The sequence below is a fragment of the Corticium candelabrum genome, chromosome 6, assembly GCF_963422355.1.
Source record: "Corticium candelabrum chromosome 6, ooCorCand1.1, whole genome shotgun sequence".
NCBI classification, from domain to species: Eukaryota; Metazoa; Porifera; class Homoscleromorpha; order Homosclerophorida; family Plakinidae; genus Corticium; species Corticium candelabrum.
Window position 1 is genome coordinate 6,596,289 of NC_085090.1, and position 26,329 is coordinate 6,622,617.

The following is a 26,329-nucleotide window of genomic DNA, read 5'->3' on the forward strand; positions in this document are numbered from 1 at the left end:
TGGCTACTGTTGTTGGTCCTTACTACGCGGGTATGACCGCCTCGTTGGACGACGATGAAGTTTTGTCGATTTTCTCGCGTCTCGATGCGAAAAACGGCTCAACGGATCGACTGATTTTTTCCCTCCTCGACGTCCCGTTTTCCTATGCGCGCACTATGGGCCGGTTCGCATCCGGGAATGGGTCCGCGCAGGTGATCATGCTCGAGCCGAGCTGCGAGCTTCAGGCGCTTGCGGCTGTCGATTTCATCGCGCGGAAGAGGTGGTTGGATGTGACGGTTTTTGGGAATGGAGATGCGTGCGGAAGGGCCTCGTTGCGCGCGTTCAAGGAGGAACTTGATCGGAAGGGCATCGCCTGTCATTTTGAGGTGATTATTAATTTTATAATTATGTAAAAATTAGTCTCTCTCTGCATGCATTATGGACGCGACTACTCAAGTGATCTTGTAACTCTTGTGTGTAACTTAGGATCAGTTGGTGTTTACTGTTATGAGAGTATTTTTCTTTACTGTAATTTCTAACTGCTCGTAAGTGTTCTTGTTTTGTTGCAGGTGATGTATGTTCAAGTAAGACCCGAAGAGTCCACAAATGAAACAGCAAGAACAGTGCAGATTCTTATGCCCAATTATCAAGAAATTGTATCACCTGTGGAGGAGGTTGTCGGACTGTTGTCTACGAGGAAGCACATTGTCGTTCTCTCCTCATTTATATTTGCAAACAACTTGCTGAAGACACTCACGTCTGAGTTACTCTCCTCCACGAGTCTACTATTACCCACGTACTCGATTCTTTTGGGTTCTTTTTGGGGCGATCCTCAACATGTAACTCGCTTTGAAAGGGAAGCTACTACGCTTACAGAGATCAAAGAGATTGATGAATTTTATGCTCTTAGAAATAATATAAATGGGATAAGGAGATTTCAAGAGCACATGTCATCTATTCAGTTACATTCTCCTCGTTTTAAGAATAATAAGTTTATACAGAGATATTGGGAAAATGTCAATTTGTGCTCTCTCGATGGCTCCAGTGGAACACAATGCACGGATGACAATCCCTTTCTTGTGAGTGATGTACCCATTCTGAGGAATTACAAATCTGTACTTATTTTAGATGCAGCAGCTATTGTAGCAAAGTATATCTATGACTACCACAATCAAACAGGCAATGATTCATCCAATTTGTCCAAAGATGGGTTTTTTGATTTTTAGAGGGAAATGTTCTTGAAGTGGAGAACGAGTGGACGGGTAATCGATGGTTGTTTGGTATCCCTGGCGGCAATGGAAGGTCGTTTGAGTGGGTGCAGCCTATGGAATGGACATATGAGATCATGCAATTGCAATTAGACAAGAGAATGTTTACTGGCGATGTGTACGGAACGTGGAGCATCAGACTCAATCGGACAAGCAGTCAACATACTAGATTACTGAAGTTGAACTCATCAGATCTTCTAAGTGATTTGGAGACATCGTGTGTATCGATAATGTCTTGTACCTCAATAGACTTGAATAGTATGACAGCACTCGTGGTTGTCATTGCAGTTTTGCTATCTATTTTTGTTCTTCTAAATGTGCTGAAAAATCGAGGCAGGAGTGAATTTAGAGCAGCCATCAAGTCACCAGGAGTGGTGATTATGGGTTGTGTGGCTCTACTGTCTGTTATTGTTAGCTTGGTGACGATTTTTGGAGACAAAGTGGGTGACTGTGATGATCGTCTAAATGATTTTCTTGTGACTCTAACAAACAGTGTCTGTTTCACTGTCCTACTGATTGCTTTAGTTGTCCCTCTTGTTACGAGTCGTTTACTGAGATTGCTTGTCAAAGTTGGCGGTTTTGTGTTTGTCATGATGATTCAACTTGCCGTCTCCATTCAGGCTCATCTTGTAGAAGGAGGTGGAACAGACCGTGATGATGATGATCCTGTTACACATTGTTATAATGAACGAGGAAAAGTATTATCGTCTGTGTCGTATCTATACGGCAATGTTCTACTGGTTTTGTGTGTTCTACTCTTGAACTATAATCTTTGCTCAGAACGAGGAGAATACTATCAAAGCAATGGAGCATTCAAACTCATAAGTGGATTGTTTACCGTTGTATTGACAATCACTTACACGGTGTTGGTAACCGTGTTGCTATGGATTGAATCCGTGTCGTCGTGTGTGGTGATGGGTCGCATCTTGACATTGTTGGCTGTTTTTCCAGCTACGATTTGTTTGGTAATTGTAGCCGTCGTATTACTATCCGACTCAAATAATTCTGAAGATATCGACTGTCGATCAGATGACATAAAACGTATGTGACTTGCATATTTTTTATTAGTAATGATTGCTCATAGTAACTAATGTCATTACTGCAGTTGATGTTGTCCATAACTCAGTCCATTCGCTTGATGCTCGCTATCACATTTTCAACGGCTTTCCAGAACTGTCGGCAAAACCAGTTGACATCTTTCTATTAGCAGACGACGTAACAACAGCAATAGCAGACGTCATCATCGAGCCGAAACGAATTCAAATTACAAAAAGTGTAGGAAGTGGTGAGGTCGATGCATCAAATTCGGTCACATGATGGCAATGCATGTGATGTTGTTGTGCAGGTAATTTTGGTAAAGTTTACAAGGGCATTCTGGACGGCGACCAAACTGTGGCTATCAAGTCCGTTCAAGGTCAGACTATTTATGTTTTTGTGCAGCTTAGGGTTGTGTGCAGCTTAGGGTATGACTGCATGTGATGCAGTGTTTCAGCTAGAATTTGAATTGGGTGGAGAATGGGTGTACCATAGAGGGCAGTTTGTATTAATGTGGGGCATGCTTTCCTGAGTCATGCTAACTGCTTTGCCAGCTTATATCAACTTAAGTTTATATTGTAATCAAAGTTGGCATCAACATCAAACTCACAAGCAAACAGAGTCAGTACTAGTCTCGCGTAGCCAGACCCTTTCTGCCGCGTCATACTTCCGGGTGAAAATGGGTATGGTGAACAGCCTTTGATGTTGCTGTGTGCAGCTTAGCCAGAAATCGGCTATCTAAAGACTGGATTTGGTTTCTTAAACGTTTCACTAAAGACTAGACTGGTATGCACGCAGTGCAATCCTATCTCATTTAGTTTCTCTTGTTTCGTAGAGCAACTCGAAGACTACAGCTAGAGTCGTTGCTGTTTGTGAAATCTGCATGTCTACAGCAGCAATTTAATTAAACGTGACCACGGGAACATTTGTGTTGACAGGCTTCGATTTCATGCAGCCATGATCGACGTCGTACATAGTGTTATGCGCTCGTGTCACAACGTTGACTGAATGCAAACGTACTGGGTGGATACGAACGTACTCGATGCTGTTTACTATTTGGCGTATAAAGCAACCACAGACAGTCCAGAGCGAGCGAGCTTTAAGAAACCAAATCCGGTCTTTAGATAGCTGAATTCTGGCTACACCACACACAGCAACATCAAAGGCTGTTCACCAGACTCATTTTCACTCGGAAGTATGATGAGGCGGAAAGGGGTCTGGCTAGGTAAGACTAGGTCAGTACTACTGTACTACTACGATGACTTTAACTGCCTATTCCTTAACGCCCACATGCTACGATGCACCACATCAGTTGGCATTTAGTTGATGGAATTTAGTTGATGGATCTCTGAAGTATCGGCATAATTTACAAAATTTTGTGTTCGTGTTCATCTTCTTTCGTGCTCATGAATGGCCTGGGTCTACCAGTCATTCATTCCTCACTACATTGTACTACAACCATATTTGTCGCTGCAAGTGATGGTTTTGTCCAGCTGTTTGTTTGATGTCTTGCTAAGCTTGGCTGAGCGTGTCTCTCATCGTCATCGATAGAATCTGAATTGCACGTGGCAGTCTGTGGTGTTGTGTTGATGTATACAGAGACAAATACCAGTGTATGGCAAATTTGTGCAGAAACATTAATGTACCCTAAATATTTAAATGTGGGACTTTCTACATGTCGGTCAGGACTCATCTATTTTTGTAGAGATTGAAAATTCGAAGCAGGTGAACGACTTTGTTCGGAAAGGATTACAAATGAAGGATTTCCATCATCTGAATGTGATGGAATTGATTGGCATTTGCTGGGTAAAGCCACACAGTGATGCTCTTCCACCGTCTTCTCCACTGATTGTGTTGCCATACATGGAGCTCGGAGATTTAAAGACGTATTTGAGAAGAAACAGACCAGGAAAACGTTTGAATGAGAAGGCATAAAGAAAAAGTGTTATGTATGAGTTTGTTGTGTATGACGAATGTTTGTCATCAGGGTAATACAATCAGTCTGGTTCAACTGCTCAAGTTTGGCTATCAGATTGCAAGAGGAATGGAGTATCTGTCAAACGCCGGGATTATTCATCGAGATCTTGCTGCAAGAAACTGCATGTACGATACGATGCTGTCTAATCTTTTTTATTATCTCTCAATAATGTATCTCTTGTATCTGTATTTATAGGGTCAATTGGGATTTGGAGATCAAAGTTGCCGACTTTGGTTTGTCTCGTATGATGGAAGGAAAGGATTATTATCGAATGGGACATTTTAGTTGTTTACCAGTGAAATGGATGGCTCCAGAATGTCTAATTGATCTGATCTTCACTTCGAGCTCTGATGTGGTAAGTGTGAGTGTCATACTTTGTCTGTATTTTGTAGTTTAAACATACAACTGGTAAGCATGATCATCATGCATTTCCTTTTGTAAACTTGATGTTGTACTATTCAGGGGTGCAGCTTTTGTATGTTTTTTGTTGATTTTTGTGTTTGTGTTTAGTGGTCGTTTGGTGTAACTTTATGGGAGGTGATGTCGTTGGCTCAAGTTCCCTACCCTGGAGTCGATAATCAAGACATTCTTTCATACTTGAAGCGAGAGAGGAGATTGAAGAAGCCCGACAAATGCCCGGATAGAGTGTAAGTTGTGGAGCAAACTCGAACTTGATGTAGTATACCGTACTCGTGTCATGTTTTTGCTCACACACACACACACACACACACACACACACACACACACACACACACACACACACACACACACACACACACACACACACACACGTGCACGCACGCACACTACTACATACAAGTCTAAACAGAGAGAAAAGCAAGCGATAAACATTTGTATATACTACACAACAGCACATTAAGCAAGCCAACCAGCCATTCTTTTGTTTTTATTGCATACAAATATCTTGCCTTGTCGACTAACACACCATAATCCTTTTTATCTAGTTATGAGATCATGCATCAGTGCTGGCAGACACAACCAGACAGTCGGCCGACATTCAAAGCCATTGTGAAAGACATGGAAGAGTACCTGGCCGAAATGATGAACTACTTCAACCCACTGGATTCTAATGGTCGACGCCCTTCCGATCCATACATCACATGGAACTTGATGTCTATAGTTGAGGAGGAGGATGACGATGCAAGCAGCACTGACCAACTCGAACAAGCAGCGACAGCTGAACAATCAGTCATGATAAGACAACAGACTTCCAAGCATCAGGCTAATCTTTTCGAACAAAAACAACATTCTTTACCGAGGTTGGATAGGAGCAGCGTAATTCAACGGTTTGTCAACTTTGGCAGGAGTGTCTCGTTGCGAATGAAACGCAGCAGCATGTTGAACAAGAAAGTTTGACACACGACATCAACTTGACAGCGGGAGATAGCAGGTCATTGTGATGATTAAATATTTTATTAGTAACTTTTTGATTATCATAACTATGGTATTGATGAGGTATACAGTAAAGTAAGTTGTATACCGATTTCGATTTGTGTGTTAGTTCATGTAGAACTACGCATTAAATGCATTTTTGTGTCTGTATCTTGTGATGCGAGGTGAATATATATATATATATATATATATATATATATATATATATATACATATATTATACAGTGGGTAAATCCCACCGCTCTACATCCATTGCTAAATCTAATCTATCATTTAATATTCTAACATTAAACTGCCAAAGATGAACAAATAATTGTTCTAACAAATTACTAAACGCTTGACTAAATGAAAGTCTAGTGTTTGTCATCATTTCAGAGGCAAATATTCGTAGTGTAGCTAAACTAGCAAGTGTCCAAAAATCAAACATTTCAACTATCAAAGGGTAGAAACATCCGCCTGCAGCTTCCACGTCCGCCTGGTGATGAGCATCGATCATTTTCTTTCTCTCCAGCAAATGCAGCAGCTCCAGCCAAAGTTGAAGATGGTACAATGTACGAAGGCTGCATGGTATTCCAAATGGAAACATAAAAAAGCAGGCTTGCCGTTTGTGAAATTGGGATGATAGATATCCCCAGGACGATTGAAAGAAGTGCTACTGCAATGCTCCTCAAGGCGTGACCAGCATCATCAACAAGTAACATGAGATGATGTCTCGAAAAGCATTAGGACGTCTGGATCGTAGAGAACCGTGACCACACCCAAGGAGATGATCTCCAAATGAATCAATTGTATGTCCACACATACAACGTATAGCCTTGAGAAAATCTGGAAAGATAGGAATTCCCAGCCAGAGTTTGGCTGCAATCACAAATTTGTGTGTGTGTGTGTGTGTGTGTGTGTGTGTGTGTGTGTGTGTGTGTGTGTGTGTGTGTGTGTGTGTGTTTGTGTGTGTGTAGACTCTGGAAGTTTGGGCTGATGTTTGCACACTTGTGACCGGATTTAGTAGGAATGCGTATACCCAAATGACTAAACCCCATTTGTGCATTTTTCCAATGACAGACTCTCAGAATCACAGAAATCTGCTCTACAATCAAACACATTTGCAAATCTGTGTTGACGAGGATGTTCAATCTGCAAAACGGCTCTCCACCATATCCAAACAGCCAGCAGAGTTGTTCAACCATGAAGTGTGAACAACATCTGTGGAGTGAGCACCATGCTGCAAATCCGCTTTTCTGTATGTCTGTAAGTCTGCATTCCGACTTCCTGGTCAACACAGATATATAAAGTGTCTGATTTTAGACCATTTTGTGACTCTGCTTTCTGGTATTTGCAGAAATGCAGAAAATCGCTGTTTGGCTGTTCGGGTACACGCATTAGAAATTTGGGAGGACAATCCTGGATAGACAATGTAACTTTTTCCTGTCTTAGCATATGGCAGTCATCTGTAGAACATACCTCAACAAGGAATCTATCTGCCATACTTAGAACAAATGATGTCCCTTCATCGGTTCTTGCATAGCACAAACGAGATATTTTTTGTATCCTTGCTTGTATGTCATGTCTAGATACTGAAATCCAGGGGTGTATACTAGTTGCATTCTCTTTGTGTACATTGAAGTACAGCTAGTGATGTGAAGGATAGTCTACCTTCTTTTCTTCACTGCCTATGGGCACTGTACCGTATTGGTGCGGGAACAAGTATACTATATACTATACATGTATAGTATACATACCTAGTACACATACATGATGATGGTGAGTCTACCCTATTGGTGACGACCTGAATACATATATTCTACATACATAAATACGGTACATTAGTAGGCAGTGTCTGATATATACCACAGAAAACGCAGGGATCAGTATAACTATTGAATACAGGCAAAACGTGCTTGAATGGCGTCAGACCAGTGCGGAACTTATAGTTCAAGTACACTAGCTAAGACACAATCACAGTTTCAAATAAATAGCACCTAGTCCTGGACCAAAAGCGGCGTGGAAGATGGTTGGCAATGTCGAGAAAACGTGTATACTGCTGTTACGAGTAAGAAAATCCATTGCAATACGTTTTACAATGTATCTCGCCATCCTGTGTCCAGTTAGTTACCTTCTCAGTCTTCATGATCATTGGCTCTGACAATTACATTCAAGCTGCCTAGACCATTAGCTAGCAGCGGTGAGTCTACACTTTAGCAGATTCAGAGCCATACTAGTACTTAGCTCTGCACTATAGATAGTACTTCCTCATTCCTCTATAGTTATACTTGTCAAGATGGATAAGCATTTTGATTAACGACAGCAATAGCAGACGTTATCATCGACCCAAAACGAATTCAAATTACAGAAAGTGTAGGAAGTGGTGAGATCAATGTATCAAGTTTGGTCAAATTATGGCGATACGTGTAATGTTGTTGTGCAGGTAATTTTGGTAAGGTTTACAAGGGCGTTCTGGATGGCGACCAAATCGTAGCCGTCAAGTCCATTCAAGGTCTGACTTGTGTGAAGTTTGAATGTTTACAGGTTGAGAGGGTGTGACTCATCTTTGTAGACATTGAAAATTCGAAGCAGGTGAACGACTTCGTTCGGGAAGGATTACAAATGAAGGATTTCCATCATCCGAATGTGATGGAATTGATCGGCATCTGCTGGGTGAAGCCGCACAGTGATGCTCTTCCACTGTCCGTTCCACTGATTGTGTTGCCATACATGGAGCTCAGGGATTTAAAAACCTATTTGAGAAAAAACAGACCAGAAAAACGTTTGAATGAGAAGGTATAAGAGAAAGTGTTGTGTATGAGTTTGTTGTATAGGAATGAGTGTTTGTCATCAGGGTAACACAATCAGTCTGGTTCAACTGCTCAAGTTTGGCCATCAGATTGCAAGAGGAATGGAGTATCTGTCAAACACTGGGATTATTCATCGGGATCTTGCTGCAAGGAATTGCATGTACAATACGATGATGTTTGATTTTCATGTGTCTCAGTAATGTATCTCTTGTGTTTGTATTGTAGGATCAATTGGGATTTGGAGATCAAAGTTGCCGACTTTGGTTTGTCTCGTATGATGGAAGGAAAGGATTATTACCGAATGCGACATTTTAGTTCTTTACCAGTGAAATGGATGGCTCCAGAATGTCTAATTGATCTGATTTTCACTACAAGTTCCGATGTTGTAAGTGTGACTGTCATACATTGTCTGTATTTTGTCATTTAGACATACAACTGTTATGCACGATCCTCTGCATGTATTTGTTTTAGTAGACTTGATGTTGTACTGTACTATTCAGGGGTGCAGCTTTGTATTTTTTTTGTTGATTTTTGTGTTTATGTTTAGTGGTCATTTGGTGTAACTTTATGGGAGGTGATGTCGTTGGGTCAAGTTCCCTATCCGGGAGTTGATAATCAAGACATTCTTTCGTATGTGCAACGAGGGAAGGGAAGAGACTGAAAAAGCCCAGCAAGTGTCCGGATAGAGTGTAAGTTGTGAAGCAAATGTGAACTTGATTCTGTAGACGTGTGCTATTGTTCTGCTTGTGCGTGTTTCAAGCAACACACACACACACACACACACACACACACACACACACACACACACACACACACACACACACACACAGACACACACACACAGACACACACACACACAGACACACAGACACACACACACACACACACACACACACACACACACACACACACACACACACAGACAGACACACACAGACAGACACACACAGACACACACACACACACACACACACACACACACACACACACACACACACACACACACACACACACACACACACACACATACATAAATATATAAATATATAAATATATAAATATATAAATATGTAAATATATAAATATATAAATATATAAATATATAAATACATAAATATATAAATATATAAATATATAAATATATAAATATGTAAATATGTAAATACATAACTATATAAATATATAAATATATAAATATATAAATATATAAATATATAAATATATAAATATATAAATACATAAATACATATATATATATAAATATATAAATACATATATATATATATAAATATATAAATATATAAATATATAAATATATAAATATATAAATATATAAATATATAAATATATAAATATATAAATATATAAATATATAAATATATAAATATATAAATATATAAATATGTAAATATATAAATATATAAATATATAAATATATAAATATATAAATATATAAATATATAAATATATAAATATATAAATATATAAATATATAAATATATAAATATATAAATATAATATATCTCGAGCTCAATTGACATGACAAGAGAGAGGCTCGCTTCGCTCGCCAAAAATTCATTTCTATGTATGACATTGGGAAGGAGTAGAGTCGTTAACTATTTTTTAAGGCCTGTCCACACTGGCAACTGGATCCCGATCCGATCGCGATCGGTTGAATTCAATTAGAAATAGTGGGCGTTACCTTCACGTACGCTACGCGTGTAGTCGGAACATCTAGCACTCCTTACTCGTCTTTGTTCTCGCTCACCTTACGTCGCTGTATCAACGCTTTCTACAAGGAAAGAAACCACACATACACATCGGTCATCAGTCACGTGATAGCGAAATGAGGCGGAGGTATCGTTTTCAAAGTGCAGTGTGGACGCTCGCTGTCCTGGTCTAGTGTGGACAGGCCTTTAGTTTCCTATAATTTGTTTAGGTAAAAATTTGCTTATCATACACAAATAGAACACACCATCGACTGCAGATTTCTATTCTTGTTTACCGTCTTCGGCGGGACTTGATGTATCCGTGGGAATTCACGTGATACAGCCCTGTTCAGAGCCGTATATATCTCTATATGGCTCTGGCCCGATGCCATCCTCGCGCGGAAGAACCACCGAAAGCAAAGGGAGCCATAGATAGTGTGACTGTCGCCACAACAGTGAGTATAAACTCAGCCCAACAGATGCCATACAATGGCAGGACTTGACAATAAAAACAGAATACTGTAGTCGTATACTGAGCGAAAGACGCAACCACCACCGGCTGCGAATTTACTGACGTCACCACACGATAATGATCCGCTCATACGGTCACCTACTCTGTACCTCATATTTTCATACGGTTGCTAACATGGACAATCATGTTGTTCTGTTTGCTCTCATGTTGCACTCTGCCTATCTCTCAACGAGCGGCGATGTCTCCGTCTGTCCTGCGCAGCCACCGAATTGTCCCGGCGTTCGCAACGGCATTCGAATGACACCTGTTAACGCAACTGCAACTCACACGCTCGCCGGCGTCTTCTCCGTCTCTGTCTGGCAAGTTGGAAAGAACCCACAGCAGTGCTCGCTCTGTGCCGCCGCATCTGAAGGCAACACCTCACCCTCTCAGCTTTTCGCTGTCGAGCAATCGGAAGCTTTGCTACTCGCCACGGACCTCGTCAACTCTATGACGCACATCAACGGGTCTAAGTTCGGGTACGACATTAGGGATTCGTGTGGAAATCATATTGGAAGCGACTGCATCAACACAATCGACCCACTTGCCAACACGTTGGCTGCAATTGTTGGTCCTTACTATGCAGGGCCGACCGTCTCGTTAGACGACAGTGAAGTTTTGTCGATTTTCTCTCGTCTCGATGTGAAAAACGGCTCGGCGAATCGACTGATTTTCTCTCTCCTCGACGTTCCGTTTTCCTATTCGAGCGAGATGCGCCGGTTCGCATCTGGGAATGGGTCCGCGCAAGTGATCATGCTGCAGCCGAGCTGCGAGCTGCAGGCGCTCGCAGCCGTCGATTTCGTCGCGCGACAGAGGTGGTTGGATGTGACGGTCATCGGGAGTGGAGACGCGTGCGGAACAGCGTCGTTACGCGCGTTCAAGGAGGAACTCGACCGGAAGGGCATCGCTTGTCATTTCGAGGTAAGTGTGCGTTTCGTCCGCATGCACAGTCGATTGTCAAGGCTCTTTCACAGTTCAGGCTAGAGGGTAGCCTCTAGCCTGCGCGTTAAGGGGGACTGTGAAAGAGGCTAAAATACTTACTGATTAGTGTAAATTTACACAGTGGAGTAATTTCTAGTAGGCATGAGGCATGTAGGCATGAGGCATGTAGGCATGAGGCTACCAAGGCAGTTGCAACCGATTAACATATAGCAGGCTTCAAGGTCAACAAAGAGAACAGGGGGGAGACTATATTCTTTTCTGTATATAATTTTCAAATACATATAATTATTGTTGTTTCAATGCAGGTGATGTATGTTCAAGAAAAACCGGTAGAGTCCACAAATGAAGTTGCAAGAACAGTGCTAATCCAGAGTCTCATGCCCAATTACCTAGAGATTGAGCCGTCTGAAGTGGAGGTGGTTGGACTTTTGTCTACGAGGAAGCACGTTGTCATTTTCTCTTCACTGACACTCGCAGAAAACTTGCTTAAGAAATTCAAGTCTGAGTTACTCGCCTCTACGGATCTACCATCACTCACGTACTCGATTTTTTTGGGTTCTGTTTGGGGCGATCCTCGACATACAACTCGCTTTGTAAAGGAATTGACTCAGCTTACCGTAATTGGTGAGATCGACAAATTTTATGCTCTTAGAAATAATATAAATGGGATAAGGAGATTTCAAGAGCACATGTCATCTATTCATTTACATTCTCGTCGTTTTGAGAATAATAAGTTTATACAGAGATATTTGGAAAATGTTGATATGTGCTCTCTTGATGGCTCCAGTGGAACACAATGCACGGATGACAGTCCCTTTGATGTGAGTGATGTACCCATACCGAGGAATTACAAATCTGTACTTATTTTAGATGCAGCAGCTATTGTAGCAAAGTATATCTATGACTACCACAATCAAACAGACAACAATTCATCCAATTTGTCTGAAGATGGTTTATTTGGATTTTTAGAGGGAAATGTTCTTAAGGTGGAGAACGAGTGGACGGGTAATCGATGGTTGTTTGGTATCCCTGCCAGCAATGGAAGGTCGTTTGAGTGGGTGCAGCCTATGGAATGGACATACGAGATCATGGAATTACGCAGGAGTGACGAACTGTTTACTGGCAATGTGTACGGAACATGGAGCATCAGACTCAATCGGACAAGCAGTCAACATACTAGACTACTGAAGTTGAAGTCATCGGATCTTCCAAACGATTTGGAGACATCGTGTGTATCAATATCTTCTTGTACGTCAATAGACTTGAATAGTATGACAGCACTCGTGGTTATCATTGCAGTTTTGCTATCTATTTTTGTTCTTCTCGTTGTGCTGAAGAAACGAAACAAGATTGAAGTCGGTGTAGCCATCAAGTCACCAGGAGTGGTGATCATGGGTTGTGTGGCTCTACTGTCTATTATTGTCAGCTTGGTGACGATTTTTGGAGACAAAGTGGGTGACTGTGATGATCGTCTAAATGATTTTCTTGTAACTCTAACAAACAATGTCTGTTTCACTGTCCTACTGATTGCTTTAGTTGTCCCTCTCGTTACGAGTCGTTTACTGAGATTGCTTGTCAAAGTTGGTGGCTTTTTGTTGGTCACAGTGATTCTACTTGCCGTCTCCATTCAGGCTCATCTTGTAGGAGGTGGAACTGACCATGATGATGATGATCCTGTTACACATTGTTATAATGAACGAGGAAAAGTATTATCGTCTGTGTCGTATCTATACGGCAATGTTCTACTGATTCTGTGTAGTCTGCTCTTGAACTATAATTTTTGCTCAGAACGAGGAGAATACTATCAAAGCAATGGAGCATTCAAACTCATAAGTGGATTGTTTGCCGTTTTATTGACAATCACTTACACATTGTTGGTGAACGTGTTGCTATGGATTGAATCCGTGTCGTCGTGTGTAGTGATGGGGCGCATCTTGACAGTGTTGGCTATTTTTCCGGCTATTATTTGTATGGTAATCATTGCCATCTTATTACTGTCTGACTCAAATGACTCCCAAGATGTCGATGTCTTTTACTCACAATCAGATGACATAAAACGTATGTGACATTCACGTTTCTTCATTAGTAACGATTAGTAATCATTGTCATTACTGCAGTGAATGTTGTCCCTAAACCCGTCCATCGAGTTGATGCTCACTACCACGTCTTTGTCGGATTTCCAGAACTGTCCACCAGACCGGATTACATTTTTCTATTAGCAGATGACGTAACGACAGCAATAGCAGACGTTATCATCGAGCCGAAACGAATTGAAATTACAGAAAGTGTAGGAAGTGGTGAGATCGATACATCAAATTTAGTCAGATCAAATGATGGTGATCCGTGTGATGTTGTTATGTAGGTAATTTTGGTAAGGTGTATAAGAGCGTTCTGGACGGTGACCGAACTGTAGCTGTCAAGTCTGTTCAAGGTCAGACTAATTTTGAATGAAAAAATTTGAGTTGTCTGTAAGGGCATTTATGGTGGACGTGCAGGGGTGTCCCCAAGATTTTTGTAACGCACGTGAGAAATTGTTATAACTACGCCCACCCTAAATTTTGGTCACACCCATTCCAATTTTTATGGTGCCTCCCCTCTAAAGCACTGATGCAGGTTGGCTTAAACTGAGATGCTACAAACTGTTGTCATGAAATGTTATATTAAGCCTTACTAGTATACATGGCCCGTCCTTCGTACCGGCAAGATACTGTAGTGTAAAGATAGGTCTGTGGACACGTCACGTGCAATCTTTGTTGCGAGGTCCCGGATGTGCTGAATGAATTCGAATCTTGCTCTTTGTGCTTGTTTCGATACAAATTGACACACTCTCCGTGTAACGCTTGCTGCTGAAAACGTGTAGGTTGGATTTGGTGCAAATGTAATCAGAATTTGGAGAGAAACGAAAGTGCTAGAAGAGTAAGTTTCGTCGGCAAGAGATATTCGATTGCTCGAAGCTTTGCAAAGGACGACAATGCATACAGTCTACACAGGACTGGTGTGGGCATGTGTTCGAATGAACTGGAATGTGTAGTGTTTGCGTCATCGAGAAATTTTACGCTGGGGTCGACCCCACGAGAGGGGACCTGGTGCATAATTCTTAATTTTTTATACGCAAACCTTCCCCTGTGCGTGCCGAGTGTGCGTGCCAATTTCGGTTGCGAACCGACAAAAGACGTAGCCGCCAAATGCGAACACACACACACACACACACACACACACACACACACACACACACACACACACACACACACACACACGACAATTTGAGCTTTATATATTAGATATCCCATTAAAAATTTTTAGATCTCAAGAACCTACTAGTACTACATACTGTAGGATATAATAGGAAGGCCAGATATCTTGTTTGTTACCATAAATACTGACCAAAATAGTGGGCGGTGCTGACAACCACTGTTGATCTTTGTGTACTTGTATTACAATTAAGTTTATACCATATGGCAATCTTAGTCCTAATTGGTCTTATCTTCAAACCAAGCATCCCAGGAACTACTTGTTAGTCTCAAAACACCTTACCACTTTTTAAAATACAAACACAATTCCATTGTCTTCATAGCTAATCACTGCCTACTCATGCAGTAAAGCATGGTGGGCCAGTACCAAGTGGAAGCCAAGGCATGGCGGAGCACCGTGCCTTGGTATGCTGGGGACAACCCTGATGTGTACGAATGGGCCATATCCGCAACTCTACCATTTAAATCAGCAACATTTATTTTTGGGTTGCGGTGGGACCAAATATGTGTTTTTTCTTGGTTCTGCTAAGACGTAAACATTGGTCATTTTTTATCATTCTGTGCTTGGCCAGCCACTGCTTTAGTTCTGCGATGTTGCAGCTCCTGACATTCTTGCCAAACATATCTTCAATGGGTTGCTTACAGCAAAACAGCTTGACGACAAACGACTAATGGTGCTGTGGTGGCAGGCACGATTTATTATGCCATACAACAAACCATAAACGCTGTCTGGAGGGAGCTGGCATGGCTACATGGTCAGCAGCATGAATACATGCCAGTCGTCTTGTCAACAGCCATTGACAATATGACTGGAATGACGGCTTGTGTGTTTAGGACACCTCTATACATCTAGGAGAAAATGAATTTTGTGTAGTATGTGAGTGCATGTGCACTGTTCGAACGTTCTGCTGGTTAATACGCTTGTCAAGTGGCCTTGTCAACGAGGCGGGTTCCCATGATGCAATCAATACCACAACCCAAACATAGTAGTTGTTGATTTCAATGGTAGAGTTGTGGATATGGCCCATGGGGTAACCTCAATGTGATCCATTGCTCTTGTGGTTGTGACTTGTCATCTTGAAATTATGTGCAACTTTATGCTCGGCAGTCATGTGACAATGTGGGCTATAGATATTTGTATAAAATTTTTATAGTGATTTGTTTTCAGGCAAAGATTGTGGTAACAATATCAGAAACTGTTTGTTTTACACTAACGTTTGTGTGTACTCTTCACAAACGTGTGTAAACGTGTGATCCCCCAGCTATTACAGTCACTTCCAAGGTCCCAAAGTTTGGTGAGGATGTCACTTGCCAGGGGCCACTCATAATCTGCACTCACTGACTGCAAGTAGTAATTAAGCAATTAATTGATTATTAGTTAACTATTGATTAATTAATTAATTATTACTTAATTTTGCTGGTGGTTAGTCACAACAATCTGAAAAGGTGCTCGATAAGATGCACGTCCACGTTGTCGTCGAGGCGTCTACAAAGTCCTCATTTGAGGCTGCCCGGTCTGATGTTTGTTCAACATTGATACGACTGCTCGAGCGAAAGCTGGCGCTTCTAACAAACGAATCAGATTCTTGCACCGGCTAGTAGTCAGGTGACACGCTTGATGTCTGACTCTAGGTCTGTATAAATGACTGGAGTACAGTATATTGCGGCATTGGTGTACCTGCCAGCTCTAGGCAGATACACAGTACGTGTACTCTTGATGCTCTAGCTCTCACAACGGAATATGAACATGAATCTCTCTATTCAAGATGACAGTAACGTGCTATTACAGTAGGATGCCACTTATCCGAACACTTCCGTTCTCTGACCCGTTCATAACTCTGAATAGTCCGGATAACTGACGCCTACGTGCCACACCCACATAAAAGGTCTGGGACTCTTGAACTATGCAGTGTGTTTTGGTGTAATAATTTTCCTGCAGCTGAGAGCGGAAGTCTGCAGTTTTTTTTCGTTTTCACGATGTTACACACACTCGATTTGGTAATTTCATGGTACAAGAGTAGCTTCAGCCGTCTGAAGCTTTGCTGCAAATTTCTATGTTTCTTCTATAGAGACAATGACTTGTCTTTGCTTCTGGGTTCTGTGGCTCTTGGGGTTACAACATTGCTACTACATGGGTGCTCTGATGTTCATGCGCATTACCGTTTTATGCGTGCAAAGCTAGAATGGGTCAGAGGCACAGGTTGTCCTATAGACTGACACATTATTCACTGGTGTTTGGAGAAGTGACAGCCTACTGTACATTTGCGTCTAGCTTGGCCATAGACATCTATTTTCACCTTTGGATTACCTCTTACCAGATCATCTGGGAGTTGCCGAAGGGGCCATAAAAACGATGCCTGAAGCCTCTTGGCGACTTCACTTGACCATGCCTGTTGTACCACTTAAGATATGTGTGTGGATTGAGCATGGAGGAGACTGCTTTGCCGATCTTTCAATTTTACTTATTTGACACGTAAATTGTTACTCAATTTTTATAGACATTGAAAATTCGAAACAGGTGAACGACTTTGTTCGGGAAGGATTACAAATGAAGGATTTCCATCATCCAAACGTGATGGAATTGATTGGCATCTGCTGGGTAAAGCCACACAGCGACACTCTTCCACCATCGGTTCCACTGATCGTGTTGCCATACATGGAGCTTGGAGATTTAAAAACCTATTTGAGAAGAAACAGACCAGGAAAACGTTTGAATGAGAAGGTATAAGAGAAAGTGTTGTGTATGAGTTTGTTATGTATGACGAATGTTTGGCACCAGGGTAACACAATCAGTCTGGTTCAACTGCTTAAGTTTGGCCATCAGATTGCAAGAGGAATGGAGTATCTGTCAAATGCCGGGATTATTCATCGAGATCTTGCTGCAAGGAATTGCATGTACAATAGAATGCTGTCTAATTTTAGCATGTCTAAGAGTCACCGATGTATCTTTTGTGTTTGCATTGTAGGGTCAATTGGGATTTGGAGATCAAAGTCGCCGACTTTGGTTTGTCTCGTATGATGGGAGGACACGATTATTATCGAATGCGACATTTTACTCAATTGCCGGTGAAATGGATGGCTCCGGAGTGTCTCATTGATCTCATCTTTACGTCAAGCTCGGATGTGGTGAGTGTTGAAGCTGCAAAGTGCACACACATGTAATACATATCAGCTTCAACGTATGGTATCACAGTATAGTATATATGTATACATTTATGATTATAAAGCCGTTGTGTGTGTGTGTGTGTGTGTGTGTGTGTGTGCATGTGTGTGTGCGTGTGCGTGCGTGTGCATGCATGTGCATGTGAGTGTGTGTGTGTGTGTGTGTGTGTGTGTGTGTGTGTGTGTGTGTGTGTGTGTGTGTGTGTGTGTGTGTGTGTGTGTGTGTGTGTGTGTGTGTGTGTGTGTGTGTGTGTGTGTGTGTGTGTGTGTGTGTGTGTGTGTGTGTGTGTGTGTGTGTGTGTGTGTGTGTGTGTGTGTGTGTGTGTGTGTGTGTGTGTGTGTGTGTGTGTGTGTGTGTGTGTGTGTGTGTGTGTGTGTGTGTGTGTGTGTGTGTGTGTGTGTGTGTGTGTGTGTGTGTGTGTGTGTGTGTGTGTGTGTGTGTGTGTGTGTGTGTGTGTGTGTGTGTGTGTGTGTGTGTGTGTGTGTGTGTGTGTGTGTGTGTGTGTGTGTGTGTGTGTGTGTGTGTGTGTGTGTGTGTGTGTGTGTGTGTGTGTGTGTGTGTGTGTGTGTGTGTGTGTGTGTGTGTGTGTGTGTGTGTGTGTGTGTGTGTGTGTGTGTGTGTGTGTGTGTGTGTGTGTGTGTGTGTGTGTGTGTGTGTGTGTGTGTGTGTGTGTGTGTGTGTGTGTGTGTGTGTGTGTGTGTGTGTGTGTGTGTGTGTGTGTGTGTGTGTGTGTGTGTGTGTGTGTGTGTGTGTGTGTGTGTGTGTGTGTGTGTGTGTGTGTGTGTGTGTGTGTGTGTGTGTGTGTGTGTGTGTGTGTGTGTGTGTGTGTGGGGTGTGGGGTGTGGGGTGTGGGGTGTGGGGTGTGGGGTGTGGGGTGTGGGGTGTGGGGTGTGGGGTGTGGGGTGTGGGGTGTGGGGTGTGGGGTGTGGGGTGTGGGGTGTGGGGTGTGGGGTGTGGGGTGTGGGGTGTGGGGTGTGGGGTGTGGGGTGTGGGGTGTGGGGTGTGGGGTGTGGGGTGTGGGGTGTGGGGTGTGGGGTGTGGGGTGTGGGGTGTGGGGTGTGGGGTGTGGGGTGTGGGGTGTGGGGTGTGGGGTGTGGGGTGTGGGGTGTGGGGTGTGGGGTGTGGGGTGTGGGGTGTGGGGTGTGGGGTGTGGGGTGTGGGGTGTGGGGTGTGGGGTGTGGGGTGTGGGGTGTGGGGTGTGGGGTGTGGGGTGTGGGGTGTGGGGTGTGGGGTGTGGGGTGTGGGGTGTGGGGTGTGGGGTGTGGGGTGTGGGGTGTGGTGGGGTGGTGGGGTGTGGTGGGGTGTGGTGGGGTGTGGTGGGGTGTGGTGGGGTGTGGTGGGGTGTGGTGGGGTGTGGTGGGGTGTGGTGGGGTGTGGTGGGGTGTGGTGGGGTGTGGTGGGGTGTGGTGTGGTGTGGTGTGGTGTGGTGTGGTGTGGTGTGGTGTGGTGTGGTGTGGTGTGGTGTGGTGTGGTGTGGTGTGGTGTGGTGTGGTGTGGTGTGGTGTGTGTGGTGTGTGTGGTGTGTGTGGTGTGTGTGGTGTGTGTGGTGTGTGTGGTGTGTGTGGTGTGTGTGGTGTGTGTGGTGTGTGTGGTGTGTGTGGTGTGTGTGGTGTGTGTGGTGTGTGTGGTGTGTGTGGTGTGTGTGGTGTGTGTGGTGTGTGTGGTGTGTGTGGTGTGTGTGGTGTGTGTGGTGTGTGTGGTGTGTGTGGTGTGTGTGGTGTGTGTGGTGTGTGTGGTGTGTGTGGTGTGTGTGGTGTGTGTGGTGTGTGTGGTGTGTGTGGTGTGTGTGGTGTGTGGTGTGTGTGGTGTGGTGTGTGTGGTGTGTGTGGTGTGTGTGGTGTGTGTGGTGTGTGTGGTGTGTGGTGTGTGGTGTGTGTGGTGTGTGTGTGTATACAACAATACATTAATTTACTAACAACTAATAATCTAATCTACTTGTGCAGAGAATGGGCTAGTTGCATGTAGTATTGCAGTACAGTCAACCTTTGATATAACGACATAAAAGTACATACATACAAAACAACTACATGGTTCTTCACCTCTTGATATAACGACACTGACATACACAAAAGACTACAAAGATGCATAGGAGACGATAAAAATCTTTCTTGATTTAGTAACATCCAGGACCATCACACAACTCATTCACCCCTAATACCCCCTGGATGCACATCTTTTGGCATCTGGTGCACCCATGAAGTGACAACTGATGCAGCGCTTCATCCGCTTATGTGGCTGCATGTGAATCTGGCAGGTTCTAACTCTAGTGGTTTTCTTTAGCTACAAGTAGAAGTTTACATTAGCATGTGGAGTACAATACATGCCATACTAAGATAAATCACTCTCATTACTCTGGCCACACCCACGCATGATAGCTATAGTGACTCCATAATATAATGACAACAAATCGTCAGTCCTGAGCTTGTCGTTATATCGAGGGGTTGACTGTACTCTAGTGGATGAATTCACATGTGTTGTTCCATGGGATTTTGTTTGAATAAGTGAGTTTGTGTTTGTGTTTATTTGTAGTGGTCCTTTGGTGTCACTCTGTGGGAGGTGATGTCGTTGGCTCAAGTTCCCTACCCTGGAGTTGATAATCAAGACATTCTTTCGTATGTGAAAGGAGGGAAGAGACTACAGAAGCCCGACAAGTGTCCGGATAGAGTGTAAGTTGTGAGTTGGTTGATCATGCCAATATAGACTTTTGGGTCCGTGACCCTTCCGGCCATTTCAATTTTAATTTTCAAATTTTAATTTTCAATTTTCAAATTTCAATTTTTATTTTTATTTTTTCAATTTTTTGTCAAAGGTTTTCAATTATTTGTTGAAAAAATTAATCCGGCAAGCAAATTTTTATTTTTCATTTTTGATTTTCAATTTTTTATTTTTCATTTTTCTTCGTTCTATTTTCAAGTTTCTTTGATTGTATTTGGTCAAGTTGAATGTCAAAAGAATTGAACGCGGAAAGAATGAAAAATGAACGCAGCAAGAATAAAAATTGAACTCAGCAAAAACGAAAAACGAACGTAGCAAGAACGAAAATTGAACGTAGCAAGAACGAAAAATGAAACAGCCTTGTGCGAATTACGCAGCAGGGAGTCTGGTGGAACAAGTGCCCTAGTCATAACTCAACGCAGGAGGGAGTCATTTTCATTCCAACACGTGCTGCTGATTGGAAGGGGCGGAGTAAATCTTCGACGACTGCCCCTTAGGGAGATCTCTTGCAATTTCCGCTCAAGAAGGGAATCTCCCTCTCCCCAAAAAATAGTCAATCTCAGGTGTGATCAGCTGTTGCCGATGAGCACAGTACATATGCATGGTATATGAATTTATCTATTACCACATAGAATTCTAACAATTGCAACAGTCTAGCTAAATCTAAAACTCAACAAATTTAGTAACTATACTGAAACTCGTTCAAACTCTTGTAGGCTACTCTAGATTAACTACCATTTATACACGCAGTACACGGCAACTAAAAACAAAGATGCCTGGTTTGCTGTTCTACACATGCGCGCGTACGTGCCTCCATCACCTCGGGAATTGAATCTTGAGCTTCCGTCCTTGCGGATGGCTCTCTTGTCACTGCAGACCTGCTTAAGCCGGACGATGTCGTGTGCTGCTGGCCAAGTACCTCGGGTATAGCTATATAGCTCATGCATACTCGGTTGACTCTGCGCCGTCATGATCGCACCGTCGCTGTGAACGAGGCTGCTACCTTAGACGCATGAGAAGACTGGCAGAAACAACAGCGAAGCTTCTCCCAGTGCCAAATATGCCACCGCTATACAAGACCTCCGGCAAACATCACAACCTGCTGTCGGCAGTGGCTTGCAATTTGGTGTCAGCAGTGCGTAGAGCGGTGGCAAGTTACAAGTGGCCAACGTCGCCCTCTGTCTCTGCATTAGCTACAACATGAAGGTCCAGTGAGGACGACTCTGCGCGACTCTCCGTATACGTAGCTTGGACGATTTGACAAAGCTGAGCAAGCAAGTAAGTCATGTATTGCATACCTGAGGTACTTGGCCAGCATATGACATCGTTCGGCTTACGGCAGGTCTGCAGTGACAAGAGAGCCATCCGCATGGACAGAAGCTCAAGATTCAAGTCCAGAGGTGATGGAGGCACATACGTACATGCGCATGTGTAGAACAGCAAACCAGGCATCTTTGTTTTTAGTTGCTGTGTACTGCGTGTATAAATGGTAGTTAATCTAGAGTAGCCTAGAAGAGTTTGAACGAGTTTCAGTATAGTTACTAAATTTGTTGAGTTTTAGATTTAGCTAGACTGTTGCAATTGTTAGAATTCTATGTGGTAATAGATAAATTTAGATAACATGCATATGTACTGTGCTCATCAGCAATGGCTGATCGCACCTGAGATTGATTATTTTTTGGGGAGAGGGAGATTCCCTCCTCGAGCGGAAATTGCAAGAGATCGCCCTAAAGGGCAGTCGTCGAAGATTCACTTCTCCCCTTCCAATCAGCAGCACGCGTTGGAATGAAAACCGACTCCCTCCTGCGTTGAGTTATGACTACGGCATGCGTTCCACCAGACTCCCTGTTGCGTAATTCGCACAAGGCTGTTTCATTTTTCGTTCTTGCTGCGTTCAATTTTCATTCTTGCTACATTCATTTTCGTTCTTTCCGAGTTCAATTCTTTTGACATTCAACTCAAGCAAATATAATCAAAGATAGAAACTTGAAAATAGAACAACGAAAAATGAAAAATGAAAAACAAAAATCAAAATTGAAAAATAAAAATTTGCTTGCCGATTTAATTTTTTTAGCAAAATGATTGAAAACTTTTGACAAAAAATTGAAAAATAAAAAATTAAAATTAAAATTTGAAAATTGAAAATTGAAATGGCCGGAAGGGTCACGGACCCTTTTGGGTTTAGAACTTTCTGTTTTAGTCTTACTGTTTTTAGTCACACGCATGCACACGTGCGCGCGCACACACACACACACACACACACACACACACAATCAATTAATGAATTCTCTACTTAGCTACGAGATCATGCAACTGTGCTGGAAGACACAGCCGGATGATCGTCCAACGTTCAAGTCCCTTGTGACAGACATTGAAGAGTACCTAACCGACATGATGAACTACTTCAACCCACTCGAGTCGGACAACAGACGACCTTCCGATCCATACATCACATGGCAGTTGATATCGATTGCCGAAGAAGGCGACAGCGACGAAGACAGCATTGAGCAACACAAAGAGCAAACAAATTCCGAAACACAACCAGTGATGAGACGCGATATTTCTCACTCAAAATCAAATACTTCTCAATCAAAACAGTCTGTAAGCTCGAATAGAGGTGCAACGTTTGTTCAGTCGTTTGGCAGCTTTGCCAGGATGGTCTCGTCTCAAATGAAACGTCGCACTACGTCGAAGGAGACCAAAAGGAAAGTTGTCATAGAAACGGTGTGACGGCGGGAGAAGATGCACAGTGACTTGTGTAATTGGTGGACATAACAAAATGGAGGTTATAAATATTTGTTTTATTGGTTGAGTTTTGGGTACAAACATTGGCTTGTAGAGACTCTAAGATGTAAAGATGTCTATTGCCATCAACATTGGCAGTTTGTGTTGCTTGTCGGGGTACCGAGATTGGCAGTGATGGGTACAGGCATGGGACACGTGGTAAGACACGTGGAGGGAAAGGGAATGGGTGAAGGAGTCCTGGTATGGTCAGAGTCGTATGGATAGGGCTCTGGGGTGCATTGGCTGTTCCATGAATTGACTGGACTCAGCGATGGCCAACCAAATAGAATCAAAAGTTGAAACTTGAAAATAGAAAAATAAAAATAAAACATAAACATTGAAAAATTGTAAACGAGATGCGCTGCCATGGTGATACAGTGCATCCAGGACTGCAATCCACTCTGCGAGGCACAGTCACGCCTCCAGCCATGCAGATGGCTGGGTTCCTGTGAGCTATAGACCGTGCCAAGCAATCTACTAGAGCCTGCCAGGTACCCCAACTGCGACGCCAACTGTAGTATGGGCACCTGAAGTCCCACCCGGAGCCCAGTGTCTGATGTACTTAGTCGCAGTAGGAGTCTTTGCCACCCCCAGTCAAAGATCAGGTACTCACTTATATTCCTGAGTAAAGTGAGGCAATTGTGTGTAAGTTTCTTGCCCAAGGAAATTATGGGATCCAAATTATGCCGTAGATAGCTCGAGATATCACTGTGACTTGAGAACTGCAACCCTCTAGAGTCCCGGATAAACGCAACCCTGTCAACTGAATCTCTAAACTTCGCGAAGAAAAACAGTGTGGACAGTGAAGGACAGATGCGGGCGGTGAATGGCAGATGCGGTCGGTAACCCGCAACGCAAGCCTTACCATGACCCCATTCACTACAAATGACGTCACCAGCAGGCCGCCTACTACACAGCTACACTAATTACAACAGCTACATTGTTTAGACAGTACGACAACATGGACAAGCCGCATGTCATTCTATTTGCTCTCTCGTTGCTGTCTACGTTCCCCACGACGCGCTGCGACGTCCCCGTCTGTCCTGCAGAGCCACCAAATTGTCCCGGCGTTCGCAACGGCATTCGAATGACGGACAACTCAACTTACACGCTCGCCGGCGTCTTTTCCGTCTCTCGCTGGCGAGTCAACCAAGCGGCCAGACCGCCAGCTCAGTCATGCGCTCTGTGTGCCGAGGCAGACGCGTCTGCAGCCATTTCTTCTACAATTGCCATGCAGCTCTACGCTGTCGAGCAGTCGGAAGCTTTGATACTCGCCACGGAGCTGCTGAACGACGCGATGGGCTTCGAAGGGTCGAATTTCGGGTACGACATGAGGGATTCGTGTGGAAATCATATTGGAAGCGACTGTATAGACACACTAGAGCCACTTGACAACACGTTGGCTGCCGTTGTTGGTCCGTATTACGCGGATAGGAGCCCGTCGTTGAGCGAGAATGAGGTTTTGTCGATTTTCACGCGTCTCGGTGCGACAAATGGCTCAACGGGTCGGCTGATTTTCTCTCTCCTCGACGTTCCGTTTTCCTACTCGCGCGCGATGCGCCAGTTTGCTTCCGGGAATGGATCCGCGTGGGTGATGATGATGCAGCCGAGTTGCGAGCTACAGGCGCTTGCGGCTGTCGATTTCGTCGAGCACGAGTCGTGGTGGGATGTGACCGTCGTCGGGAGCGGAGACGCCTGCGGGACGGCGGCGTTGCGAGCGTTCAAGGAGGAACTGGATAGGAAGGGCATCGCCTGCCATTTCCAGGTGAGTGAATTGGGTAGGTAAATAGGCGGTGGGGGACGAGTCGCCGTTGTATGTAACAAAATGGTTACCTAAACTTTCTTTTATTGTTTGTTTGTAATAGATTGCAGATAGCTAGCAGATAGAGTGATTAAACACATTATTTGTATGACGATTGTGATGGGTGCGACCATAGGCGTTTACTGTATCTATCAAAGTCTCCTGCACCTTCTGTTCAGTAGTAAATTCTAGGGACTGTGTGATGTTGACTAACCTAGTAAATGTGTTGGTTGCTGAACAGGTTGCTGAACAGGTGTTTCCTGTGAAACTGACATAGGTTACTCTTCGTAATGAGTTGATTACCATGCATAAACTTTTGTGTGTTACATCTTGCTTGGAGTTGGTAAGACAACGCTGCATTGGGTTATATGTCTCACAAATGCTGTTTGTACATTGTGTCCATGGAGAAGAGGGTACAGACCTAGGTGTAGGGACCGGAAGTTCTCTGACTGATGTCTAGGGCCCAACTTTCAAAGAAACAGAAGACTTGCTTCTAAACTAGACAGCAACTATCGTTCGTTAGAGAGTGTGTCATTCTGCTAATGATGTTGGCTCAAACTTTCTCTTTCAACAAGAAGCCCAAGAGCAAAACCATATTTGAAACCTAATTGTTATACCAGGCAGGAGAAACACGTGTCTATGTCATTCAGAGAGTACAAGAGTTGGTTGTACCAATGGCTAATTGTAATTATTGGTAATATTTTCTTAGTTTTCTTGTGTGTATGTTCTGTTGTGACTATGTAGTTTGCCATTAGTGCTTATGCCTTTGGCTACTGTGCCAAATACATATTATGTGTGGTTATGCCCCTCCCCATGATGGGCAAGTGGGGTCTTTACCCCATCTGAGAGGTGAGCCCAGTAGGGTACATGTTCCTGTGTAGTCAATGACTAGCCAATTCTCAGTCTTGCATAGTGGCATGAGGGCGGGGTAAGGGTCTGGCTACTCGAGACTAAGCCAATTCTATGTAGATTGCAGGCATTACCATAGCTG

The 26,329-nt window shown here is 43.3% G+C and overlaps 4 protein-coding genes across 6 annotated transcripts in view; all 4 read left to right on the forward strand.

Annotated features, from left to right (window-relative positions):
- The first annotated feature begins 4,018 nt into the window (after window positions 1–4,018).
- LOC134181311 (tyrosine-protein kinase receptor TYRO3-like) lies at window positions 4,019–7,977 on the forward strand. 2 transcript variants are annotated; one of them, XM_062648563.1, is made up of 6 exons: window positions 4,019–4,211; window positions 4,270–4,385; window positions 4,456–4,615; window positions 4,771–4,907; window positions 5,226–5,671; window positions 7,935–7,977. In XM_062648563.1, the coding sequence occupies exons 1-5, from the start codon at window positions 4,038–4,040 to the stop codon at window positions 5,635–5,637; spliced, it is 999 nt and encodes a 332-aa protein (XP_062504547.1). In that variant the 5' UTR covers window positions 4,019–4,037; the 3' UTR covers window positions 5,638–5,671; window positions 7,935–7,977. The 2 variants fall into 2 exon arrangements, with proteins under 2 accessions (XP_062504547.1, XP_062504546.1); XM_062648562.1 differs by lacking the exon at window positions 7,935–7,977 and having other exon boundaries at window positions 5,226–5,832.
- Window positions 7,968–9,216, forward strand: LOC134181312 (tyrosine-protein kinase receptor TYRO3-like). Its single transcript, XM_062648564.1, has 6 exons — window positions 7,968–8,035; window positions 8,096–8,164; window positions 8,225–8,448; window positions 8,507–8,622; window positions 8,688–8,847; window positions 9,010–9,216. The coding sequence occupies exons 3-6, from the start codon at window positions 8,275–8,277 to the stop codon at window positions 9,121–9,123; spliced, it is 564 nt and encodes a 187-aa protein (XP_062504548.1). The 5' UTR covers window positions 7,968–8,035; window positions 8,096–8,164; window positions 8,225–8,274; the 3' UTR covers window positions 9,124–9,216.
- Window positions 9,217–10,813: 1,597 nt separating this feature from the next.
- Window positions 10,814–24,041, forward strand: LOC134181402 (uncharacterized). 2 transcript variants are annotated; one of them, XM_062648675.1, is made up of 10 exons: window positions 10,814–11,603; window positions 11,930–12,248; window positions 12,594–13,682; window positions 13,742–13,921; window positions 13,987–14,055; window positions 17,374–17,597; window positions 17,655–17,770; window positions 17,842–18,001; window positions 20,568–20,704; window positions 23,051–24,041. In XM_062648675.1, the coding sequence occupies exons 1-10, from the start codon at window positions 10,818–10,820 to the stop codon at window positions 23,481–23,483; spliced, it is 3,513 nt and encodes a 1,170-aa protein (XP_062504659.1). In that variant the 5' UTR covers window positions 10,814–10,817; the 3' UTR covers window positions 23,484–24,041. The 2 variants fall into 2 exon arrangements, with proteins under 2 accessions (XP_062504659.1, XP_062504658.1); XM_062648674.1 differs by having other exon boundaries at window positions 11,930–13,682.
- A 457-nt stretch (window positions 24,042–24,498) lies between these two features.
- LOC134180873 (uncharacterized) overlaps window positions 24,499–26,329 on the forward strand; it is a 9,618-nt gene continuing 7,787 nt past the window's right edge. Inside the window, exon 1 of the mRNA XM_062648059.1 lies at window positions 24,499–25,302. Within this exon, the coding sequence (XP_062504043.1) occupies window positions 24,499–25,302 (804 nt within the window). The remainder of the gene's footprint in view (window positions 25,303–26,329) is intronic.

Coding starts and splice junctions, on each gene's coding strand:
- LOC134181311 (XM_062648563.1), top strand. CDS start 4,038: ATGAAGGATTTCCATCATCTGAATGTGATGGAATTGATTGGCATTTGC. Junction 4,212..4,269: donor GAAAACGTTTGAATGAGAAG/GCATAAAGAAAA, acceptor GTTTGTCATCAG/GGTAATACAATCAGTCTGGT. Junction 4,616..4,770: donor TCACTTCGAGCTCTGATGTG/GTAAGTGTGAGT, acceptor GTTTGTGTTTAG/TGGTCGTTTGGTGTAACTTT.
- LOC134181402 (XM_062648674.1), top strand. CDS start 10,818: ATGGACAATCATGTTGTTCTGTTTGCTCTCATGTTGCACTCTGCCTAT. Junction 13,683..13,741: donor ACAATCAGATGACATAAAAC/GTATGTGACATT, acceptor TCATTACTGCAG/TGAATGTTGTCCCTAAACCC. Junction 20,705..23,050: donor GACAAGTGTCCGGATAGAGT/GTAAGTTGTGAG, acceptor TTCTCTACTTAG/CTACGAGATCATGCAACTGT.
- LOC134181312 (XM_062648564.1), top strand. CDS start 8,275: ATGAAGGATTTCCATCATCCGAATGTGATGGAATTGATCGGCATCTGC. Junction 8,623..8,687: donor CTTGCTGCAAGGAATTGCAT/GTACAATACGAT, acceptor TTTGTATTGTAG/GATCAATTGGGATTTGGAGA. Junction 8,848..9,009: donor TCACTACAAGTTCCGATGTT/GTAAGTGTGACT, acceptor GTTTATGTTTAG/TGGTCATTTGGTGTAACTTT.